The sequence below is a fragment of the Pelophylax lessonae genome (assembly GCF_965119305.1).
Source record: "Pelophylax lessonae genome assembly, chromosome: 6".
Taxonomy (NCBI): Eukaryota; Metazoa; Chordata; class Amphibia; order Anura; family Ranidae; genus Pelophylax; species Pelophylax lessonae.
In genome coordinates this window covers 303,565,789-303,590,053 of record NC_138773.1, presented here as the reverse complement: position 1 = coordinate 303,590,053, position 24,265 = coordinate 303,565,789, and the positions used below count along the sequence as shown (strand labels likewise).

Sequence of the window (24,265 nt, the reverse complement as noted above, 5' to 3'; positions counted from 1 at the left end):
AGAGGCAGCCGGCGATGTGTATCCGGATGAGTGATCGGGGATTAATGTGGATTGCAGCAAGGAAGAGCGAATTATTTCCCCGGCACGCTGGATGATCACAATCCAAGGGATTTGGCTGTTTTTACAAATATTGCATCGTGATGTTTGGAACCTTTTCTGCCCATTTCACTCTTTAGAAATCACCTGTAATAAAAATATTGATGAGACTAAATGTATTCGGGGTTGTTTACACAGATGGGGGGGGGGGGGGGGGTTGAATGTGGGCCCAATATTCCCATTCAAAAACCAGCTCCACTGTCACAAAAACAGAAAATAGGCATTTGGGAGGAGACAATTTGGCCTTAATGCTTGTCAAATGCTCCTGTTCAGCTTTCTGAGAAGTGATCAACCACAGGGGTCAGGAGTAAGTAACAAAGAGTGCAGGGGTCAGGAATAATGAGTTCAGAGGTCCGAAGTGATTAACACAAAGTGCAGGGTTCAGGAATAAGTAACACAAAGCGCAGGGGTCAGGAATAAGTAACACAAAGTGCAGGGTTCAGGTGTAAGTAACACAAAGTGCAGGGTTCAGGTGTAAGTAACACAAAGCGCAGGGGTCAGGAATAAGTAACACAAAGTGCAGGGTTCAGGTGTAAGTAACACAAAGTGCAGGGTTCAGGAATAAGTAACACAAAGCGCAGGGTTCAGGAATAAGTAACACAAAGTGCAGGGTTCAGGTGTAAGTAACACAAAGTGCAGGGGTCAGGAATAAGTAACACAAAGTGCAGGGTTCAGGAATAAGTAACACAAAGTGCAGGGTTCAGGAATAAGTAACACAAAGTGCAGGGTTCAGGAATAAGTAACACAAAGTGCAGGGTTCAGGGGTAAGTAACACAAAGTGCAGGGTTCAGGGGTAAGTAACACAAAGTGCAGGGTTCAGGGGTAAGTAACACAAAGTGCAGGGGTCAGGAATAAGTAACACAAAGTGCAGGGTTCAGGAATAAGTAACACAAAGGGCAGGGGTCAGGAGTAAGTAACACAAAGTGCAGGGGTCAGGAATAAGTAACACAAAGGGCAGGGGTCAGGAGTAAGTAACACAAAGGGCAGGGGTCAGGAGTAAGTAACACAAAGGGCAGGGTTCAGGTGTAAGTAACACAAAGGGCAGGGTTCAGGAGTAAGTAACACAAAGCGCAGGGGTCAGGAGTAAGTAACACAAAGGGCAGGGGTCAGGAGTAAATAACACAAAGGGCAGGGTTCAGGTGTAAGTAACACAAAGGGCAGGGTTCAGGTGTAAGTAACACAAAGCGCAGGGTTTAGGGGTAAGTAACACAAAGCGCAGGGTTTAGGGGTAAGTAACACAAAGCGCAGGGGTCAGGAATAAGTAACACAAAGTTCAGGTGTAAGTAACACAAAGTGCAGGGTTCAGGAGTAAGTAACACAAAGTGCAGGGTTCAGGGGTAAGTAACACAAAGTGTGCAGGGGTCAGGAATTAGTAGCACAAAGTGCAGGGGCCAGGAATAAGTAACACAAAGTGCAGGGGTCAGGAAAAAGTAACACAGAGTGAAGGGGTCAGAAGTAAGTAGTGCAGAGGTAAGGGTTAAGCTACACAGATTGCATGGGTCGGGGTAAGTAGTGCAGAGATCAGGGGTAAGTTACACAGATTGCAGGGGTCAGGGGTAAGTTGTGAAAAGTGCAGGGGACAGGAGTACACAGTACAGAAGTCAGTAGTATGTAACATTGAGTGCAGTGGTCAGGAGTAAATAATAGTGTGTGGGGTCACAATCTACTGTCACATGGCTGCTGTTGATGGATAGATTGCCATTGGCTGGTGGCTGACCTAAGAGTTAGAGGGTAAATCAACCCTTTATGAAAGCGTCTTTGTCACCACATAACAACATTTTAAAAATCTCTTTAACCACTTGCTGACCACCGCATGACTATATACAGCGGCAGTCAGCCCCACCTGGGCAAAGCGACGTACCTATACGTCACTCGCCAGCGAGCCTGTTGGGGGCGAGCGCGCGCCGCCGGAGGCGTGCTCCCGTCCCCGCTCGTTTCCTGACATCCCTGCGCGAGTGACCGCCAACTCCAATGTCCACCGGCCACTCGCGATCTCCCGCTGGAGAGGGAGAAAGGCAGGCGGCTGATGTAAACACAGCCGTCTGTCATTCTCCCTGATCTAACTGCAGAGACTATACAATCCTGCTATGTAGGATCGTATGTCTCTGTGGTTACATCACAAGCCACACCCCTTGACAGTAAGAGTCACGCCCCTAGGGACACACTTAATCCCTTGATCACTAATAAATTTAACCCCTTCCCTGCCAGTGTCATTTTTACAGTAACAGTGCATATTTATAGCACTGATTACTGCAGTAATGTCACTGGTACTCCCAAAAATGTCAGTCAAGGGTCCGATCTGTCCGCCGCAATGTCGCAGTCCTGAAAAAAAAATCGCAGATCGCCGCCATTACTCGTTTAAAAAAAAAACAATAAAAATGACATAAATCTTTCCCTTAGTTAGTAGACGCGATAACTTTTGCGAAAACCAAGCCAAAAATGCTTATTGCGATTTTTTTTTTTTTTACCAAAAATATGTAGCAGAAAACAAATTGGCCTAAAATGTTAAAAAAATTGTATTTTTTCATTTTTTGTTGTTGGGGAATTTCATATAAAAAAATTGTCGCTCTTTTGTTGTTTATAGCGCAAAAAGTAAAAATCGCACAGGTGATCAAATACCACCAAAAGAAAACTCTTTTGTGGGAATAAAAGGACATTAATTTCATTTGGGTACAGCATCGCACGACCGCGCAATTGTCCGTTAAAGTCACGCAGTGCCGAATCGCAAAATAGGCCCTGGTCTTTGAGCAGGAAAATCCTCCGGGGCTTAAGTGGTTAAAAGAAGGGAGGGGACACTTACCCGCCCGCCGTCCTACCTCTCCAATCTTCGGTCTTGAAGACCCTTTAGCATTTGGCACTTCTGTATGACAGTTGACTAGTCCCCCCCACATGTTGTGGTTTCATCTGCTATGTAATTAATGCGTCCTGAAGTGGCATATGATTGGATGGACCCACAGATGACGGGGGGGGGGGGGGGGGGGTGTCAGGCATCCGAAAATCCCAAATGTACTTTATTGGCTTATTATTATATTTATTATTATACAGGATTTATATTGCGCCAATAGTTCAGGCAGCGCTCTACAATATAAAGGGGGACAGTACAATTGTGATACAGTTCAATACAGAATAAATAGGGGGGCTCTGCTCACTGAGCTTACCATCTAAAGGGAGGCGGCTTATGAATCAATATGCAGATCAGGAGTGAGACTTTCTGATTCCGATGATCACCTGAACTCAGAGACAGCCAGGGAACTGGCATTTTTTCAGAAGGTGGTTGGCACTGGCTGCCTCCATAGTATAGTTTTCTGTAAGACAGTATGTTGAATTTAATTGCCAACCTTTTGAAAATGCTAATTGCCTGGCATCATGTTTTTCCATACTGAGCCCTGGATCTGGAACATACTGTATGTGCAGATAGGGAGTTGTTCATTTGCTGGCAGAATACTTGTTAATAGTCCGTGACCCATAGGGTGCTGAAGACACAGGATGAGCATGACTTCAAGGTAACAGAATGTATGTACAGGCAGGGCTTTTTTTCAGCGGGAACGCGGGGGAGCGCATTTCCGCCACCTCCAGCACTGAATGTATATAATGGCAAGGGGTGAGGGGTGTGCTGGAGGGTCTATTAATGCTGGCTGCTGGGGGATCTACTGTCACTTGTGGGGACTTGTTTTTGTGTGAGGGTCTAATTTTGCTGGTGGGGGATCTATTATTGCTGGGGGGGAGTCTTATGTTACTAGTAGGGATCTACTGTTGAGGTAGAGGTATATTGTTACTGGCTGCTTGGAGATCTGTTGTTTCTGCTAGGGGATCTGTTGTTTCTGCTGGAGGGTCTATTGATGCTAGCTGCTTGGAGATCTGTTGTTTCTGCTGGAGGGTCTATTGATGCTAGCTGCTTGGAGATCTGTTGTTGCTGCTGGAGGGTCTATTGATGCTAGCTGCTTGGAGATCTGTTGTTTCTGCTGGAGGGTCTCTTGATGCTAGCTGCTTGGAGATCTGTTGTTGCTGCTGGAGGGTCTATTGATGCTAGCTGCTTGGAGATCTGTTGTTGCTGCTGGAGGGTCTATTGATGCTAGCTGCTTGGAAATCTGTTGTTGCTGCTTGGAGGGTCTAATGTTGCTGGGGTCGGTCTTTTGTTTCTTGGGGTGGTTGTTTGTTGTGGGTGGTCCATTGTTGCTATGTGGGGGTCTATTGTTGTGTGGGGGAACTATTGTTGCTGGGGTAGGGTCTATTGTTGCTGTGGTTGGTTTATTGTTGCTGGGGTGGGGTCCGTTGTGGTTGGGGGCCTATTCTTGTGTGAGGGATCTATTGTTGCTGGAGTGGGGTCTACTTTTGCTGGGGGGGGGGGGGGTCTATTTTACGGCTTTTCTTGATATTAGACCAGAAAAAATTCCATACAATTAACTTAGCACCACAAAATGAAACTTCGGACAGTACTGAGAGGAGGGTAGGGGGTGGAATCAAGGATGACGCTCAGAGGTGGGTAAGGGGGCAGACACATGGGGGAGGGGCTCAGAAGGGGAGAGTTCCTGCACCTATTCTCTGAGAAAAAAAGCCCTGTGTACAGGCAAAGCGTATTGTATAAGATCTGGATAGAGCAAGGAAAAATAGAGGACAATGCCAGTTTATTGTTTGCTTTCTTTGTCCCAGGTGATTTTCCTTCACTTCCTGTCCTGGGGACACAACAGGAAGTGATGGGAGGGCTCTGCAAAGTGAGCGTAATTCCTCTTCTATTCAACTGTCACCGGAACAGGTGTCCCCATACAAACATTTATCCTCACCTCCTGTTCTGGTGACAACCTAACATTTTTAGATTTTCCCTAAATTTCTGGTTCAGTGACAGTAGTCACCCAGACTAAGGGCTCTTTCACACGGGCGGTCCGATCAGATCCGCCTGTCAGTTTTTTAGGCGGATCTGATCGGATCCTCCATGCAGCTCTATGGGGCAGCGGATGTCAGCGGAGACACCTCCACTGACACCCGCTGCCATCCGTATCCGATCCTGTCCGTGAAATCTGGACGGATGGAAACCCTATATTTCCATCCGTTCAGGGATCGGATCGGATGAGAGCGGACAGGCGGTCCGCTCTCATCCGATCCCCCATAGAGAGCCATGGGAGCTGTGACACCTCCCTCTCCGCACTGCAAGCGGAGACGGAGCTGTCATCCGCCGGCTCAGCGGGGATCGCGGATCGATCCCCGCTGAGCAGCACGGATCCGCCTACGGAGGCGGACCGTGTGAAAGAGCCCAAAGAGAGTGAAAACTACTGTAACTAGCAGAACACAGACAATATAAATCTGAATCACACTTCCCTTCTCTATCCAGAACCAAATAACTTGATTATATACAGAGTTGTATAAAGTACTCGAAACCCATACTTAGGTAGAAGTGGAAGTGTTCGATCAAAAAGTGACTTGAGTAGAAGTACTAAAGTATTCATCATACAAGTATTGCAAGTAGTTTTTTTAAAAAAATTTTGCTACTCAAGTACTGAAAGTAAAAGTACAAGTACTGTGTTATGTAGTTATTAACCACTTAAGCCCCGGAGGATTTGGCTGCTGAAAGACCAGGGGGTATTTTGCGATTCGGCACTGCGTGACTTTAACGGACAATTGCGCGGTCGTGCGATGCTGTACCTAATCGACTTTGATGTCCTTTTTTTCCCACAAACAGAGCTTTCTTTTGGTGGTATTTGATCACCTGTGCAATTTTTTGATCATGCGCTATAAACAAAAAAAGAGCAACAATTTTGAAAAAATAACAATATTTTTCAAATTTTTTTTTTATATGAAATTCCCCCCAAAAAAATGTAAAAATCTAAATTTTTTAACATTTTCGGCCAATTTGTTTAATGCTACCTATGTTTGGTAAAAAAAATCACAAGAAGCGTATTTTGATTGGTTTGCGCAAAAGTTATTGCGTTTACTAACAAAGGGAAAGATTTTTGTCATTTTTGTTGTTTTTTTTTTTTAACGCGTAATGGTGGCGATCTGCGATTTTTTTGCGGCACTGCAACATTGGGGACCCCTAACTGACATTTTTGACACTTTTGGGGTTACCAGTGACATTACTACAGTAATCAGTGCTATACATATGCACTGTTACTTGTAAAATTACACTGGCAGTGAAGCGGTTAACTTTATTTGAGAGGGAGGGGCTGTGTGTGTCCCTAGGGGCGTGATTCTAACTGTGATTGGCTGTGGCTTGAGCTGTAGGAACAGTGATCAACAGTCCTACATAGTAGAACCGTATGATCATTGTTTCTACACAGGGGAGAATGACAGGCGGCTTGTTTACACTAGCCGCCTGCCTTTCTCCCTCTCCCCCAATGACCGCTGAGCGCTGAGTGACCGGTGGACATCGGGTCCGCCGGTCACACGTGTGGGGGGGTCCGTGACCGCGCGGGAGCGCTCCCCAGAGCCTCACAGGCTAGTGACGTACCGATACGTCACTCTGCCTGTGAGGGGCTGACCGCCGCAGTATATTTACTTGCGGCGGTTGGCAAGTGGTTAAAGAAAGAAGTCAAAAGTTTGAACATCATATTGTTTTTTATTATTTCAAATGCAGCTTTTATTTATACATACAGTAGAGCTGCACGATTCTGGCCAAAATGAGAATCACGATTTTTTTTTTTTTTTTTTTTTTACAAATCAGTGAGTTTATTGGAAAAAAAAAAGAAAAAAAAAATTAAAACAAGTTTTACAACAATAAACATAGAAATTCAACAGATGTCATCAAGGACCATGCATGTAGGTACAGTTTAAGCAAGGCACTTCAGTTGGGCACAGTGGTTAACATTACTTGCACAGAGCACACATAGAGTAGAATTTGCTACGCACACATAGAGTAGAATTTGCTACGCACACATAGAGTAGAATTTGCTACAGAATCACGATTTTTTAGCTTGGAATAAAGATCACGATTCTCTCACGATTCTCTGTGTAACAAAAAAAATTGGGATAACTTTACTGTTACGTTTTTTTTTTTTTTATTCATTAAAGTGTATTAATTGCGTTTGAAAGACTGCTGCGCAAATACAGTGTGACATAAAATATTACAACAATCGCCATTTTATTCTGTAGGGTCTCTGCTAAAAAAATATATAAAATGTTTGGGGGTTCCACTTCCAAGTACTTTTCTAGCAAAAAAAAAACTGATTTTAACTTGCAAGCAACAAGTGTCAGAAAAATGTCTAGTCTTTAAGAGGTTAAACTTCCTTTCTCCCTGGCAGAGGGAAGGAAAAGATACAATGTAATCATTTTGTTTATAGTTACTGGGAGACTTAAAGTGGAGTTCCACCCATTTTTGGAACTTTAGATCTTTGTAATCCCCTTTAAAATGGCTTTTACCAATGGAAACTTTTTTTTTTTTTTTTTTGCTAGTAAATACCTTAATTTTGGCTTTATTCCTCCTCTCCTCACTTCCTGGTCCGATCGGCGATGACGTCATTCGGCGATCCGCAGTGTCTGCTGGGATGTATTCTACTTGCAGTAGCTGTATCTGTACTGAGCCGTGCCTGCCCCGCCTCCGCCTTGCCTCCTCTCATTGAATTGTATTGAGAGGAGGCGGGGCGGAGGCTGGGCAGAGAACAGCCTTAATACATTCATACAATGCAATTCAATGAGAGGAGGCGGGGCGGAGGCTGGGCAGAGAACGGCCTTAATACATTCATACAATGCAATTCAATGAGAGGAGGCGGGGCAGGCACGGCTCAGTACAGATACAGCTACTGCAAGTAGAATACATCCCAGCAGACACTGCGGATCGCCGAATGACGTCATCGCCGATCGGACCAGGAAGTGAGGAGAGGAGGAATAAAGCCAAAATGAAGGTATTTACTAGCAAAAAAAAAAAAAAAAAAGTTTCCATTGGTAAAAGCCATTTTAAAGGGGATTACAAAGATCTATGTATTCCAACCTATTAAAAATGGGTGGAACTCCGCTTTAATGCTGAAAGGCTTTTGCTGGGAGGCTTTTTTTTTTTTTTTTCCACAGCTATTCTCTCTGCTTCCTCAGCTATGCAAAGAATCGTGCATATGTCAGGTTTAGATCGTCAGGGGGGGGTGAATCGAGATCGCGATTTTCATACGATTAATCGTGCAGCTCTAACATACAGTAGCATTTATTTTCGGATGCGCTGATAATACACATGTTTTGAGCTTCATGAAACCTGCCATCTACTGTTCTGGCAGTGGTAATTTTTATAATAGTAACGAGTAACTATGCAGCACAAAAGAAAAATATCGGAGTAGAAGTATTGAAATCATCGAAAAAATGTAGTGAAGTAAAAGTGGAAGTAGGAGAAAAAAATTCTACTCCAGGAAAGTACAGATACCGACTTTCCGTACTTAAGTACAGTAGTGAAGTAGTTCTACTTACTATACATCTCTGATTATATATGCATTTTAAATAGGGCAGAACATGTAAGTACAGAGCAGCCAGTCTTTGCAAAGTAATTTGGAGAGACATTTGCTGCTGCGCGGTGTGTCTTCGCCTGTCACATAGAATACCCCATGTAGTGTGCTCTGCATTCCCCAGCCTGACATGTTTGTCTTTGTTGTAGGAGGAAGACTTCCCCGCTCCGGACTTTCCTATATTTTCCACTCCAGGTAAGGCAATCAATAGTCTTTTTCTTTGGTATAATCTTGAGTGTAAACGGCTTTATTTAACAAATGGGTAGATTATTTCTATGTATGGTTTGTAAGTTCGTATCTAGGAGGGGGTCCGTATTTTTATATTACATAGGCAGTCTTTGCTTACTGCTTTGCAGTGCTGCACAATGACTGTACTTAACCACTTAAGCCCCGGAGGATTTGGCTGCTCAAAGACCAGGGCCTATTTTGCGATTCGGCGCTGAGTGATTTTAACGCACAATTGCACGGTCGTGCGACGCTGTACTCAGATGAAATTGACGTCCTTTTTTTCCCACAAATAGAGCTTTCTTTTGGTGGTATTTGATCACCTGTACGATTTTTACTTTTTTGCGCTATAAACAAAAAAACGACAATTTTGAAAATAACAATATTTTTCACATTTTTTTATATGAAATTCCCCCCCAAAAAAATGGAAAAATCAAATTTTTTTAACATTTTAGGCCAATTTGTTTTCTGTTACATATTTTTGGTAAAAAAAATCGCAATAAGCGTATTTTGATTGGTTTGCGCAAAAGTTATTGCGTTTACTAACTACAGGAAAGATTTTTGTCATTTTTATTGTTTTTTTTTGTTAACTAGTAATGGCGGCGATCTGCGTTTTTTTTTTTTTTGCGGGACTGCGACATTGCGGCGGACAGATCGGACCCTTGACTGACATTTTTAACACTTTTGGGGTTTACCAGTGACATTACTACAGTAATCAGTGCTATAAATATGCACTGTTACTGTAAAAATGACACTGGCAGGGAAGGGGTTAACTTTATTGGTGATCAGTGGGTTAAATGTATCCCTAGGGGTGTGATTCTAACTGTGGGGGGCGTGGCTTGTGATGTAACCACAGAGACATACGATCCTACATAGCAGGATCGTATAGTCTCTGCAGTTACACCAGGGAGAATGACAGACGGCTTTGTTTACATCAGCCGCCTGCCTTTCTCCCTCTCCTGAGCGGGATTGCGAGTGGCCGGCGGACATCGGAACCGCCGGTCACACGCGCGGGGGTGCCCGTGAACGAGCGGGGGCGGGAGCGCTCGCCCCCTACAGGCTCCTGGGCGAGCGTCATAGCTCGGTTTGCCCAGGAACGGCTGACTGCCGCAGTAAATATACTGACGGCGGTCGGCAAGTGGTTTTAAAGTATATCTCCAGCCAAAACTTTATTTTACTAGTTTTGGATATAAGGCTAGGTTTACATATATGGACATATGGTCGGGGGGATGCATGCTAATCGCAATAATTCTTGTACCTGTTTATCTGCAGTCTTCTCTTCTCTATATCCGCTCAAAGTCCAGCATTTATAAAGTTTGTCTGAGGTGTCAGAAAGCAGAGGGCGAAAAGATGAAGTTACACTCTGCAGAGCTCAGTGAGGAGAGAGCTGAGAGCTGATTGGAGGGATGGGACACACACCCTTTCACACAGCACACACGAAGAGAGCTGGGGCTGTCAATCACAGGCTGTGTGTTGGAGCTCCCTCCCCTGTCACCTTTTTTATCATGGTGTCAGGAAAACATGTCAGACGAGATTTATGCCGATAGCAGAGGAAGGAAGCAGCGGACAGAAATGACACTTAGTGCTCTGCACTGAGACAAGTACACACTATAGAGGGAAATGCTTTGTTCATATTTCATGTGTAAAGTTTACAGCCACTTTAACATTGGTACTCCTCAGTGCACTGTCCAGTCAGTGGGGCTGGATGGTGCATCTGTGCCTTCTGTCTGCACCAAAATTCCATGATCTCATCCACTGGGGCCGCTGGGGCCAAATGCCCGCTCTGCATGGGGCCTAAAGTGGTACCACCAGCCCAATTATTTCTTGTTTTGTTTTGGATAGAGCTAGGAAGGGTTAGAACCAACTGTATTTCTTCCATTGCTTTCTTTGGCCCCTGGAGGTTTCTCTACTCGTTGTCTGTTCTGACCCCCCCATCCCTTGGACAGGAAGTGAAGTAAAATCTCCCCAGTGTAGATACAATAAGATCCTAATAGAAGATTTAACTCTTTCTAGCTCTGTTTTTATTGCTGTCTGTGACGATATTTCCCCCCACTCACTGTTCTGTGACCCCCATTGAGTCAACAGGAAGTGAGGATAAATCTTCCAAAGATCTCTCAGATGACAATAAATATATGACTAGGGATAGACCGATTATCGGCAAAGCCGATATGCACTTTCCCCAATATATCGGTGTCAGCCTCGGAACTGGCTGATATTGCCAATATTTTTGTGACGTCATTCTGCCTTCTTAGGCCTCCTCCCTCGTCTTGGACAGCCTTGTCTGGAGTCGGGACTAGTTTTGGGGGAGTGTATCACAGCCATACACCCACCCACAGCAGCTCGGTGCCAGCCAGCCACCCACATCCACAGGCCCTCTACCAGCCAGCCAGCCACAGGCACTGTACCAGCGAGCCAGCCAGCCACCCACAGCCCTGTACCAGCCAGCCAGCCACAGGCACTGTACCAGTCAGCCAGCCACCCACGGGCCCTGTACCAGCCAGCCACCCACCCACCACTGGGTGTCAGACAGCCACCCACCACAGGGTGCCAGACAGCCAGCCACCCACAGACAGGGTGCCAGTCAGCCAGCCACCCACAGACAGGATGCCAGACAGGCATCCACCCACAGGCCCTGTACCAGCCACCCACAGACCCTGTGCCAGCCACCCACCTACCACAGGGTGCCAGCCAGCCACCCACCACAGGGTGCCAGCCAGCCACCCACTACAGGGTGCAAGCCAGCCATCCACCACAGGGTTCCAGACAGCCATCCACCACAGGGTTCCAGACAGCCATCCACCACAGGGTGCCAGACATCCAGACACCACAGACAGGGTGCCAGACAGCCAGCTACGCACCGACAGGGTGCCAGACAGGCAGCCACCCACAGGCCCTGTACCAGCCAGCCACAGGCACTGTACCAGCCAGCCGCCCACAGGCCCTGTACCAGCCAGCCACCCACAGCCCCTGTGCCAGCCACCCACTTACCACAGGGTGCCAGCCAGCCACCCACCACAAGGTGCCAGCCAGCCAGCCACCCACCACAGGGTGCAAGCCAGCCATCCACCACAGGGTGCCAGCCAGCCAGCCATCCACCACAGGGTGCCAGCCAGCCAGCCATCCACCACAGGGTGCCAGCCAGCCAGCCACCCACCACAGCGTGCTTTATTTATTTTTCAAAACTTTAAGTGTACAAAATATCGGACCATATCGGCTAATTCCGATACGTTGTGACCAAAATATCGGTATCGGCCCTGAAAAAACCATATCGGTCTATCCCTAGTTCAAACCCTTTCTTGCTCTATCCAAAATGGAAAAAAAATAGGTTTGGCCCGGAGTTACTCTTTAAAGAGACTATCTCACAAAGCAAAACAATTCTGATAGAAGAGGACATTCCACGACTTGTACCACATACTAGTTCCAGGGCTATGACTCAAGCAACAGATTTTGCTTACAGGCCCAAGTACTAGTATGCAGCACATCAGCCAGGGAATGGATGCTTCCATCAGAGCCTTCTCACACATGTGCTTGGCTTTGTTTATTTTGGTAGAAAACAGGAAGAGTGTGCTGCCAAAGAGACAAAGCGAGGCGACTGCCACAGGCAGCAGCATTGAGGCTGGAGTGCCCATAATAGACAGTCCTCCCTGCAGCTCAGTATTTGTGCCGAGTGTACACAGGGCAGCGTTACCATGCTGGTTGCTAAGACGCTGGTAGCTGGACTGCACTGCATCATTGGTTGTTTTGGTGCTGGTGCCTGCCTACACCATAACAAGCAGTAAAGCTGTAAGGACCAGCTGCCTGCATCCTAGCAACAAAATGTTGCCACACAGCAGCATTGGTTGCTAGGATGCTGGCAGCCAAACCACTTCAATATTGCTTGCCATGCCAGCAGCCTGGCAACCAAAAGGGGGGGGGGCAGTAAAAATGACATGGCCTCTAGGGGTGTGTTTGGGTCCATGAGGTGGAATCTGAGGGTGGGGTTAATGATGCTGCCTCATCATTGGTTGCTAGGACACTGGCAGCTGGGCCACAGTGTCATTGGTTGCTGTGTCAGCATCCTAACAACTAAAGGGGGCAGTAAAAATGGGGTGGCATCCAGGGTGAGGTTGGTAGGTGGTGGTAGTATTGGGGTAGGGGGGTTGTTCAGCTATTAACCAAGGAATACTTCTATGTACTCAGAGGGACAGGATGGTCCAAGAGAACCAAAAAATATCAACATGGTTGGTGTTCATGTATTGATTCATATGATATAATAATTTGTGGTCTGTCCTGCAGATTTGGGGGAGGATGCCGGGGTCTACATGGAATTTATGATGAAGTGCCCGTGTTATGACGCCATCCCTACAAGCTGCAAGCTGGTCGTGTTTGACACCTCGCTACAGGTCAGCACCAACATTGTCACACTTGTGGGTCCTCTGCAGTCTTCTAAGATAACTTCATATGAGGGTTTTTTGCATATAGAGTACAAGAAACATTTGTTCACTGATCTTTAGAACAAAAAAAATTTGTACGGCTCCACCCGCTATACCAACCTGAGGAATACACCCTTTTTTTGGGGGGATTTCTCATGAAAGTGAGACACCAACTTACATTGGAGGACATTGATCATTGCATCCCTTGTGTGCAGTAGGTTGTCACAAGGCACCATTCCATCACAAACTGCTTTTACTGTTGATTGCTGAAAGGATTCAGTTGCAGAAAAAGAAAAAAAGAAAAATGATGTGACTGTGCAGTTCATGGAGTCTGTGCTGCTGGGTGTCAGGAAGGGAGAGAAGTGTCTGGACTATGGGTAGAGGAGGAGTGTCCGGATTATGTGTAGAGGAGGAGTGTCCGGCCTGGGGGCAGAGGAGGAGTGTCCGGCCTGGGGGCAGAGGAGGAGTGTCCGGCCTGGGGGCAGAGGAGGAGTGTCTGGCCTGGGGGTAGAGGAGGAGTGTCTGGCCTGGGGGTAGAGGAGGAGTGTCTGGACTATGGGTAGAGGAGGAGTGTCTGGACTATGGGTAGAGGAGGAGTTTCCGGACTGGGTGTAGAGGAGGAGTGTCTGGACTGGGGGTAGAGGAGGAGTGTCCATGGGTAGAGGAGGAGTGTCCGGACTGGTGATAGAGGTGGAGTGCCTAGACTGGTGGTAGTGGAGGAGTGTCCGGCCTGGGGGTAGAGGAGGAGTTTCCGGACTGGTGGTAGAGGAGGAGTGTCCAGGGGTAGAGGAGGAGTGTCTGGACTGGTGGTAGAGGAGGAGTGTCCAGGGGTAGAGGAGGAGTTTCCGGACTGGTGGTAGAGGAGGAGTGTCCGGACTGGTGGTAGAGGAGGAGTGCCTAGACTGGTGGTAGTGGAGGAGTGTCCAGACTGGTGGTAGAGGAGGTGTGTCCGGACTGGTGGTAGAGGAGGTGTGTCCGGACTGGTGGTAGAGGAGGTGTGTCCAGACTGGTGGTAGAGGAGGAGTGTCCAGGGGTAGAGGAGGAGTGTCTGGACTGGTGGTAGAGGAGGAGTGTCTGGACTGGTGGTAGAAGAGGAGTGTCCAGGGGTAGAGGAGGAGTGCCTGTGGACTTGGGGTAGAGGAGGAGTGTCCGGCCTGGGGGCAGAGGAGGAGTGTCCGGCCTGGGGGCAGAGGAGGAGTGTCCGGCCTGGGGGCAGAAGAGGAGTGTCCGGCCTGGGGGTAGAGGAGGAGTGTCTGGCCTGGGGGTAGAGGAGGAGTGTCTGGCCTGGGGGTAGAGGAGGAGTGTCCGGCCTGGGGGTAGAGGAGGAGTGTCCGGACTGGTGGTAGAGGAGGTGTGTCCGGACTGGTGGTAGAGGAGGTGTGTCCGGACTGGTGGTAGAGGAGGTGTGTCCGGACTGGTGGTAGAGGAGGAGTGTCCAGGGGTAGAGGAGGAGTGTCTGGACTGGTGGTAGAGGAGGAGTGTCTGGACTGGTGGTAGAGGAGGAGTGTCCAGGGGTAGAGGAGGAGTTTCCGGACTGGTGGTAGAGGAGGAGTGTCCGGACTGGTGGTAGAGGAGGAGTGTCCGGACTGGTGGTAGAGGAGGAGTGCCTAGACTGGTGGTAGAGGAGGAGTGCCTAGACTGGTGGTAGAGGAGGAGTGCCCGGACTTGGGGTAGAGGAGGAGTGCCTAGACTGGTGGTAGAGGAGCAGTGCCTAGACTGGTGGTAGAGGAGCAGTGCCTAGACTTGGGGTAGAGGAGGAGTGCCCGGACTTGGGGTAGAGGAGTGGTGCCCGGACTTGGAGTAGAGAAGGAGTGCCTGGACTTGGGGTAGAGGAGGAGTGCCTGGACTATGGGTAGAGGAGGAGTGTCCGGATTATGTGTAGAGGAGGAGTGTCCGGCCTGGGGGCAGAGGAGGAGTGTCCGGCCTGGGGGCAGAGGAGGAGTGTCCGGCCTGGGGGCAGAGGAGGAGTGTCCGGCCTGGGGGCAGAGGAGGAGTGTCCGGCCTGGGGGCAGAGGAGGAGTGTCTGGCCTGGGGGTAGAGGAGGAGTGTCTGGCCTGGGGGTAGAGGAGGAGTGTCTGGACTATGGGTAGAGGAGGAGTGTCTGGACTATGGGTAGAGGAGGAGTTTCCGGACTGGGTGTAGAGGAGGAGTGTCTGGACTGGGGGTAGAGGAGGAGTGTCCATGGGTAGAGGAGGAGTGTCCGGACTGGTGATAGAGGTGGAGTGCCTAGACTGGTGGTAGTGGAGGAGTGTCCGGCCTGGGGGTAGAGGAGGAGTTTCCGGACTGGTGGTAGAGGAGGAGTGTCCAGGGGTAGAGGAGGAGTGTCTGGACTGGTGGTAGAGGAGGAGTGTCCAGGGGTAGAGGAGGAGTTTCCGGACTGGTGGTAGAGGAGGAGTGTCCGGACTGGTGGTAGAGGAGGAGTGCCTAGACTGGTGGTAGTGGAGGAGTGTCCAGACTGGTGGTAGAGGAGGTGTGTCCGGACTGGTGGTAGAGGAGGTGTGTCCGGACTGGTGGTCGAGGAGGTGTGTCCAGACTGGTGGTAGAGGAGGAGTGTCCAGGGGTAGAGGAGGAGTGTCTGGACTGGTGGTAGAGGAGGAGTGTCTGGACTGGTGGTAGAAGAGGAGTGTCCAGGGGTAGAGGAGGAGTGCCTGTGGACTTGGGGTAGAGGAGGAGTGTCCGGCCTGGGGGCAGAGGAGGAGTGTCCGGCCTGGGGGCAGAGGAGGAGTGTCCGGCCTGGGGGCAGAAGAGGAGTGTCCGGCCTGGGGGTAGAGGAGGAGTGTCTGGCCTGGGGGTAGAGGAGGAGTGTCTGGCCTGGGGGTAGAGGAGGAGTGTCCGGCCTGGGGGTAGAGGAGGAGTGTCCGGACTGGTGGTAGAGGAGGTGTGTCCGGACTGGTGGTAGAGGAGGTGTGTCCGGACTGGTGGTAGAGGAGGTGTGTCCGGACTGGTGGTAGAGGAGGAGTGTCCAGGGGTAGAGGAGGAGTTTCCGGACTGGTGGTAGAGGAGGAGTGTCCGGACTGGTGGTAGAGGAGGAGTGTCCGGACTGGTGGTAGAGGAGGAGTGCCTAGACTGGTGGTAGAGGAGGAGTGCCTAGACTGGTGGTAGAGGAGGAGTGCCCGGACTTGGGGTAGAGGAGGAGTGCCTAGACTGGTGGTAGAGGAGCAGTGCCTAGACTGGTGGTAGAGGAGCAGTGCCTAGACTTGGGGTAGAGGAGGAGTGCCCGGACTTGGGGTAGAGGAGTGGTGCCCGGACTTGGAGTAGAGAAGGAGTGCCTGGACTTGGGGTAGAGGAGGAGTGCCTGGACTTGGGGTAGAGGAGGAGTGCCTGGGCTTGGGGTAGAGGAGGAGTGCCCGGACTTGGGGTAGAGGAGGAGTGCCTGGACTTGGGGTAGAGGAGGAGTGCCTGGACTTGGGGTAGAGGAGGAGTGCCTGGACTTGGGGTAGAGGAGGAGTGCCTGGACTTGGGGTAGAGGAGGAGTGCCTGGACTTGGGGTAGAGGAGGAGTGCCTGTGGACTTGGGGTAGAGGAGGAGTGCCTGGAATTGGGGTAGAGGAGGAGTGCCCGGAATTGGGGTAGAGGAGGAGTGCCTGTGGACTTGGGGTAGAGGATGAGTGCCTGTGGACTTGGGGTAGAGGAGGAGTGCTTGGACTTGGGGTAGAGGAGGAGTGCCCGGACTTGGGGTAGAGGAGGAGTGCCCGGACTTGGGGTAGAGGAGGAGTACCTGTGGACTTGGGGTAGAGGAGGAGTGCCTGTGGACTTGGGGTAGAGGAGGAGTGCCTGTGGACTTGGGGTAGAGGAGGAGTGCCCGGACTTGGGGTAGAGGAGGAGTGCCCGGACTTGGGGTAGAGGAGGAGTACCTGTGGACTTGGGGTAGAGGAGGAGTGCCTGGACTTGGGGTAGAGGAGGAGTGCCTGTGGACTTGGGGTAGAGGAGGAGTGCCCAGACTGGGGGAAGAGGAGGAGTAAATAGGATAAGATTGCTGCTCTATGATCATAATATACTAAAATGTTAACATAAAACACTTGTATAAAAGGATTTTAACCTCATAAATGAAAAGCAGCTGACACAAAAAGACAAGAAAACAGTATCTTCCAGTAGCAATATAGGAGATGGCGTCGCGATAATCAGGATAAGCAAATGCAGCTGACAACATGAGTCCCAAGTGCAAATATAGAGTCCACATAAATCCAAGAAAAGGGGGGTGCAAATAGGAAGGTCCACCACCAAGCAGAGTCACTAAATACTCTTACCAGCTCCTTAGACCCCACAGGGTCATAAAACGCCCAAAGTGTTGATATATCTATGACAGGCAGGATCCAGTAGTATCTGAACACGGACCAGAATAGACTCCCAAAGACTCCTGTGCCCAAAGTATCCGCCACCTCCAGTAATGACAACGGTTTCTGTGGGAGATGCCGACATGGCCTCTTACGGCACCAAGACGCGCAGACCAGTGCCAGGCTCTGCTCCCCGCTCCTCACCGTGCAGAGCCCCCCCTGCCCCAAAGCACCAAAACCGCCCATGTTGAGGGCATGTGGCCTGGTGTGGTCCAAGGGGGGTGAGGCCGCTCGCTCGTCCCCTCCCCTTTCCTCGCCTGCCGGGCTGCATGCTCGGATAAGGGTCTGGTATGGATTTTGGGGGGAACCCCATGCCGTTTTTTCGGCGTGGGGCTACCCTCAAATTCCATACCAGACCCGAAGGGCCTGGTTTGGAACCTGGGGGGACCCCCACGCCGTTTTTTCCCGTTTTGGCGTGGAGTTCCCCCTCAAGATTCTCACAGCGCAAGTCGGATCATCCTGATCCGACTTGCGGTGCGACTTCCATTCAAATCAATAGGCTCCCATAGGGAACCATTGATTTTGAATGGAGGCAGAAAAAACGTATAACGTGGCTTAACGCACGTTAAGCAACGTTGTAGCAACATTATTCAGCCTTTAGCAGCGTCAGACGTTTTTACAGCTGTAACGCTGGTCCTCAGAACGCGCAGGCCGTGGGTTCTTCTTGCAGCTTAAAAACTCCTAGGCCACTTACAGCTCAAAAATGTCTGTGTGTGCATGAAGCCATAGAATAACATGGAGGGGCGTTTTTAAGCTGCAAAAAAAAAAACGCATGAGATGCATATGTATATTGAAATTGTGTGCACTACAATTTTCGCGTATTTTTTTTTTCTTTTTTAAATCTTCATTTTATAAACAGTTGGGCAAATATCCTGCGACAGAAAAAAGTGGGGCACAGAAATTAAAATTCTAGACCGAACTTGAAAATTCAGGATGTACTTGGCCAAAAACTTTAAGTTTTTAAAAAATATATATATTTTTAATATATACTTGTATTATATTCCACTTTTTAATTAATATCATGAATTGAAATGAATATGAATTTATTTTTGGCCATCAATGGCGCCTTTTTTTTCTATCAGCAAAATGCTGATAATCCTATTTTCGGCCGATTAATTTTCAGCAGCTGGTGAATCTGCAATAAAAAATAGCATCTACTACAACTTTATTCTCCGAGGCCTCTGCCTCTAGAAAATATATAATTATGTGGGAGTTCTAGGTAATTTTCTAGCAAAATATGCAGATTTAAACATGTGTGAAACAAAAAAAAGAATAGCCCGGAGAGCAATGATTAAAAAGCATTCGACCTGGAGAGAGACTAGCCCATTAATGTTCGATTTTGCTCTGAAAAAAAAAAAAATAGTCCGGAGAGCAATGATTAAAAAGCATTTGATCTGGAGACAGACTAGCCCATTAACGTTCGAATTTTTCTGTGAAAAGAAAAAAAAATAGTCCGGAGTATAATGATTAAAAAGCATTCGACCTGGAGAGAGACTAGCCCATTAACGTTCGATTTTGCTCTGAAAAAAAAAAAAATAGTCCGGAGAGCAATGATTAAAAAGCATTTGATCTGGAGACAGACTAGCCCATTAACGTTCGATTTTGCTGTGAAAAAAAAAAAATAGTCCGGAGAGCAATGATTAAAAAGCATCCAACCTGGAGAGAGACTAGCCCATTAACGTTCGATTTTGCTGTGTAAAAAAAAAAAAAATAGTCCGGAGAGCAATGATTAAAAAGCATTCGACCTGGAGAGAGACTAGCCTATAACGTTCGATTTTGCTGTGAAAAAAAAAAAATAGTCCGGAGAGCAATGATTTAAAAGCATTCGACCTGGAGAGAGACTAGCCCATTAACGTTTGATTTTGCTGTGAAAAAAAAAATAGTCCGGAGAATATTGATTAAAAGCATTCGACCTGGAGAGATAATAGCCCATTAACATTCGATTTTGCTGTGAAAATAAAAAAATAGTCCGGAGAGCAATGATTAAAAAGCATTCGACCTGGAGAGAGACTAGCCTATTAACGTTCGATTTTGCTGTGAAAAAAAAAAAGTCCGGAGAGCAATGATTAAAAAGCATTCGACCTGGAGAGAGACTAGCCTATTAACGTTCGATTTTGCTGTGAAAAAAAAAAAAATAGTCCGGAGAGCAATGATTTAAAAGCATTCAACCTGGAGAGAGACTAGCCCATTAACGTTCGATTTTGCTGTGTAAAAAAAAAAAAATAGTCCGGAGAGCAATGATTAAAAAGCATTCGACCTGGAGAGAGACTAGCCCATTAACATTCGATTTTGCTGTGAAAATAAAAAAATAGTCCGGAGAGCAATGATTAAAAAGCATTCGATCTGGAGAGAGACTAGCCCATTAACGTTCGAATTTTGCTGTGAAAAAAAAAAAAATAGTCCGGAGTATAATGATTAAAAAGCATTCGACCTGGAGAGAGACTAGTCCATTAACGTTCGATTTTGCTCTGAAAAAAAAAAAAAAAAAAAAAAGCCTGGAGAGCAATGATTAAAAAGCATTCGACCTGGAGAGAGACTAGTCCATTAACGTTCGATTTTGCTGTGAAAAAAAAAAAATAGTCCGGAGAGCAATGATTGAAAAGCATTTGATCTGGAGAGAGACTAGCCCATTAACGTTCGATTTTGCTCTGAAAAAAAAAAAAGAAATAGTCCGGAGAGCAATGATTGAAAAGCATTTGATCTGGAGAGAGACTAGCCCATTAACGTTCGATTTTGCTCTGAAAAAAAAAAAAAATAGTCCGGAGAGCAATGATTAAAAAGCATTTGATCTGGAGACAGACTAGCCCATTAACGTTCGAATTTTGCTGTGAAAAGAAAAAAAAATTGTCCGGAGAGCAATGATTGAAAAGCATTCGACCTGGAGAGAGACTAGCCCATTAATGTTCGATTTTGCTGTGAAAAAAATAAAAATAGTCCGGAGAGCAATGATTAAAAAGCATTCGATCTGGAGAGAGACTAGCCCATTAACGTTCGATTTTGCTGTGAAAAAAAAAAATAGTCCGGAGAGCAATGATTAAAAAGCATCCAACCTGGAGACAGACTAGCCCATTAACGTTCGAATTTTGCTGTGAAAAGAAAAAAAAATAGTCCGGAGTATAATGATTAAAAAGCATTCAACCTGGAGAGAGACTAGCCCATTAACGTTCGATTTTGCTCTGAAAAAAAAAAAAAAAAAAAAGCCTGGAGAGCAATGATTAAAAAGCATTCGACCTGGAGAGAGACTAGTCCATTAACGTTCGATTTTGCTGTGAAAAAAAAAAAATAGTCCGGAGAGCAATGATTGAAAAGCATTTGATCTGGAGACAGACTAGCCCATTAACGTTCGAATTTTTCTGTGAAAAGAAAAAAAAATAGTCCGGAGTATAATGATTAAAAAGCATTCGACCTGGAGAGAGACTAGCCCATTAACGTTCGATTTTGCTCTGAAAAAAAAAAAAAAAATAGTCCGGAGAGCAATGATTGAAAAGCATTTGATCTGGAGAGAGACTAGCCCATTAACGTTCGATTTTGCTCTGAAAAAAAAAAAAAATAGTCCGGAGAGCAATGATTAAAAAGCATTTGATCTGGAGACAGACTAGCCCATTAACGTTCGAATTTTGCTGTGAAAAGAAAAAAAAATTGTCCGGAGTATAATGATTAAAAAGCATTCGACCTGGAGAGAGACTAGCCCATTAACGTTTGATTTTGCTGTGAAAAAAAAAAATAGTCCGGAGAGCAATGATTAAAAAGCATCCAACCTGGAGAGAGAATAGCCCATTAACGTTCGATTTTGCTGTGTAAAAAAAAAAAAAAAATAGTTCGGAGAGCAATGATTGAAAAGCATTCGACCTGGAGAGAGACTAGCCCATTAACGTTCGATTTTGCTCTGAAAAAAAAAAAAAAATAGTCCGGAGAGCAATGATTAAAAAGCATTCGACCTGGAGAGAGACTAGCCCATTAATGTTCGATTTTGCTGTGAAAAAAATAAAAATAGTCCGGAGAGCAATGATTAAAAAGCATTCGATCTGGAGAGAGACTAGCCCATTAACGTTCGATTTTGCTGTGAAAAAAAAAAATAGTCCGGAGAGCAATGATTAAAAAGCATCCAACCTGGAGACAGACTAGCCCATTAACGTTCGAATTTTGCTGTGAAAAGAAAAAAAAATAGTCCGGAGTATAATGATTAAAAAGCATTCGACCTGGAGAGAGACTAGCCCATTAACGTTCGATTTTGCTGTGAAAAAAAAAAAATAGTCCGGAGAGCATTCGACTTGGAGAGGTAATACGTAATTAGGGTACATTTAGTTTCACAGGACAAATTCCTTGCTCTATGTGTGCAGGACGAATTTCTTGCTCTATGTGTGCAGATGGGCCCGTTCTGCCTATTCGATTATCCTTAGTCTGTTTTATTTGCTTTAGTAAATCAATCCAACTAAGGGAAAGTTCTCCCAGCCCTATATTCTTGGACTGTGTGTCTGATGGGCAGCTCTACCTTCTGTCCTCGCCTTCAGTAAACGAGGGAACATTTATTTGTCTCTGTCCCGGTACATTCTGCTTCTTGGTATTCATCCAATCCTCTTGTCTCTGCACACAGATAAAGAAAGCCTTTCTAGCGTTAGTGGCCAATGGGGTGCGAGCGGCCCCTCTCTGGGATAGCAAGCAGCACTGCTTTGTGGGTAAGTGTCCATGGCGCCCCCTATATAATGGCGATGGAACAATTGTACTTTTCCTGGGCTGAGATGTTACAATATCTCTGTATTTCCTGTATTGTATCAGTTTTCTGATTTAATAAGTGGCTACTTTTCTTTTCAGACATGATTATATTAACCACTTACCGACCAGCCGCCGTAGTTTTTACGCGGCAGGTCGGCTAGTTAACGCAAAACGACGTACATGTACATCACTTTGTGAAACAGATAGTAGGGGCACGCGCACATGTGCCGATTGGCCAGAGGGGGAGCCTCTGGCGTGATGTCCACCGTTGTTCTGCCGAAATTCTCCAACAACGTTACTTCCCAATAAGCGTATATTGATTGTTTTGCGCGAAAGTTATCGCATCTACAAACTAGGGCAGTGATGGCGAACCTTGGCACCCCAGATGTTTTGGAACTACATTTCCCATGATGCTCATGCACTCTGCAGTGTAGTTAGGCATCATGGGAAATGTAGTTCCAAAACACCTGGGGTGCCAAGGTTCACCATCATTGAACTAGGCCCCCTAGGGGATAGATTTTATGTCAATTTTATTTATTTATTTATTGTTTACTAGTAATGGCGACAATCAGCAGTTTTTAGCGGGACTGTGACATTGCGGTGGACAGATCGGACCCCTAACTGACACTTATGAGGGGACCAATGACATTACTGCAGTAATCAGTGCTAAAAATATGCACTGTTACTGTAATAATGACACTGGCAGGGAAGGGGTTAACACCAGGGGTGATCAAAAGGGTTAAGTGTGCTCCTAGGCCCTAGGGGGTGCTTTCTAACTGTATGGAGGGTTGTATTCACTGGATGAACACAGAGACCTGTGTTCCTAAATACGAGGAACACAGGATCCCTGTGTTCATCTCTGACAGAACAGCGGTCTGCCTTGTTTACATCGGCAGACCGCCGTTCTGTCCCCATGGGGAGCGATCGCGGGTGCCCGGTGTCCTGTCGAAAACTCCAACTTGTCGAATTTTCCAACTACGTTACTTCTGGTGAGTGTACACCAGGAATAATTGGAGATTACGACCACTTGGTGTTTTCGCACAACACCGGCAGCCTATACAGTCCGGTAGATGCTATACTTAGTGCAGATTGTTAGTCCGCATGCTAGTAACCAAAAACATGGCCGCCTCCAAGGCGGAGACAACTAGCAAGCGGACTAAAATTCTGCACTAATTATAGCATCTCCCGGAGTGTACAGGCTGCTGGTGTTGTGTATAAATATACTCAAATCACTAGTCGCTCAAGACCATGAAATTAGCATAAGTAGCGCAGATAGTACATCAATCATGAATCAAAAAGCAAAAAAGAGTCCTTAGAACGTTCATATATAAATAAATAAACAATCAATATAATGATGAATATATGAATCAGTGTTAATTTTGGCAGCAAATTTCAATTTAGTTTTAGTCTTAGTCTTAGGACTAAAATGGCATTTTAGTTTTAGTCCTATTTTAGTCTTCTGCAAGTGTTTTAGTTTTAGTCGTATTTAGTCGACTAAAACTCCAGTATATTTTAGTCGACTAAAACGCCCTACATTTTAGTCGACTAAAACTCATTTTAGTCATCTATAATCGAATGGGTGAAGTTCAATTGTAATTTGTAATGCATTATTTAAGCATTTCTCTACAATTTCCAAACTCATTATATACTACTGCTGGTCCTGGAGTGAAAAATCTAATATGTTATTATTTATGCTTTGAGCATGCACCAGTGTTAATTTTTGGCAGCAAATTTCGATTTAGTTTTAGTTATAGTCTTTTGACTAAAATGCCATTTTAGTTTTAGTCGTATTTTAGTCATCTGAATTGTGTTAGTCGACGAAAACATTTTAGTCGGTTTTAGTCGACTAAATTAACACTGATATGAATGCTTTCACATATAAACGTCCATCCTTGGATAAATAAAGGGTTCAAAGGATTTCAAAATGCAGCAACAGTCCACTTCACCAAGAAGGAATCACCACTGTGAGTCGGGGTCACCCAATAACTCACCGGAACAAATGGCCCCCCTACTCTCATAGGATAGGCACACAGGCTTGTGTATAAATCTCCTTCCTGGAATCGGCTTCTGCT

The 24,265-nt window shown here is 46.6% G+C and overlaps 1 protein-coding gene across 3 annotated transcripts in view; it reads left to right on the top strand.

The window, feature by feature from the left end:
- Positions 1–24,265, top strand: part of PRKAG3 (protein kinase AMP-activated non-catalytic subunit gamma 3) — a 90,351-nt gene that overhangs the window by 10,214 nt on the left and 55,872 nt on the right. For 2 of the 3 annotated variants that reach the window (XM_082261958.1, XM_082261959.1), the window contains exons 2-4: positions 8,660–8,705; positions 13,011–13,117; positions 22,075–22,156. In XM_082261958.1, the coding sequence (XP_082118084.1) occupies positions 8,660–8,705; positions 13,011–13,117; positions 22,075–22,156 (235 nt within the window). The remainder of the gene's footprint in view (positions 1–8,659; positions 8,706–13,010; positions 13,118–22,074; positions 22,157–24,265) is intronic. The other variant, XM_082261960.1, reaches the window with a different exon arrangement.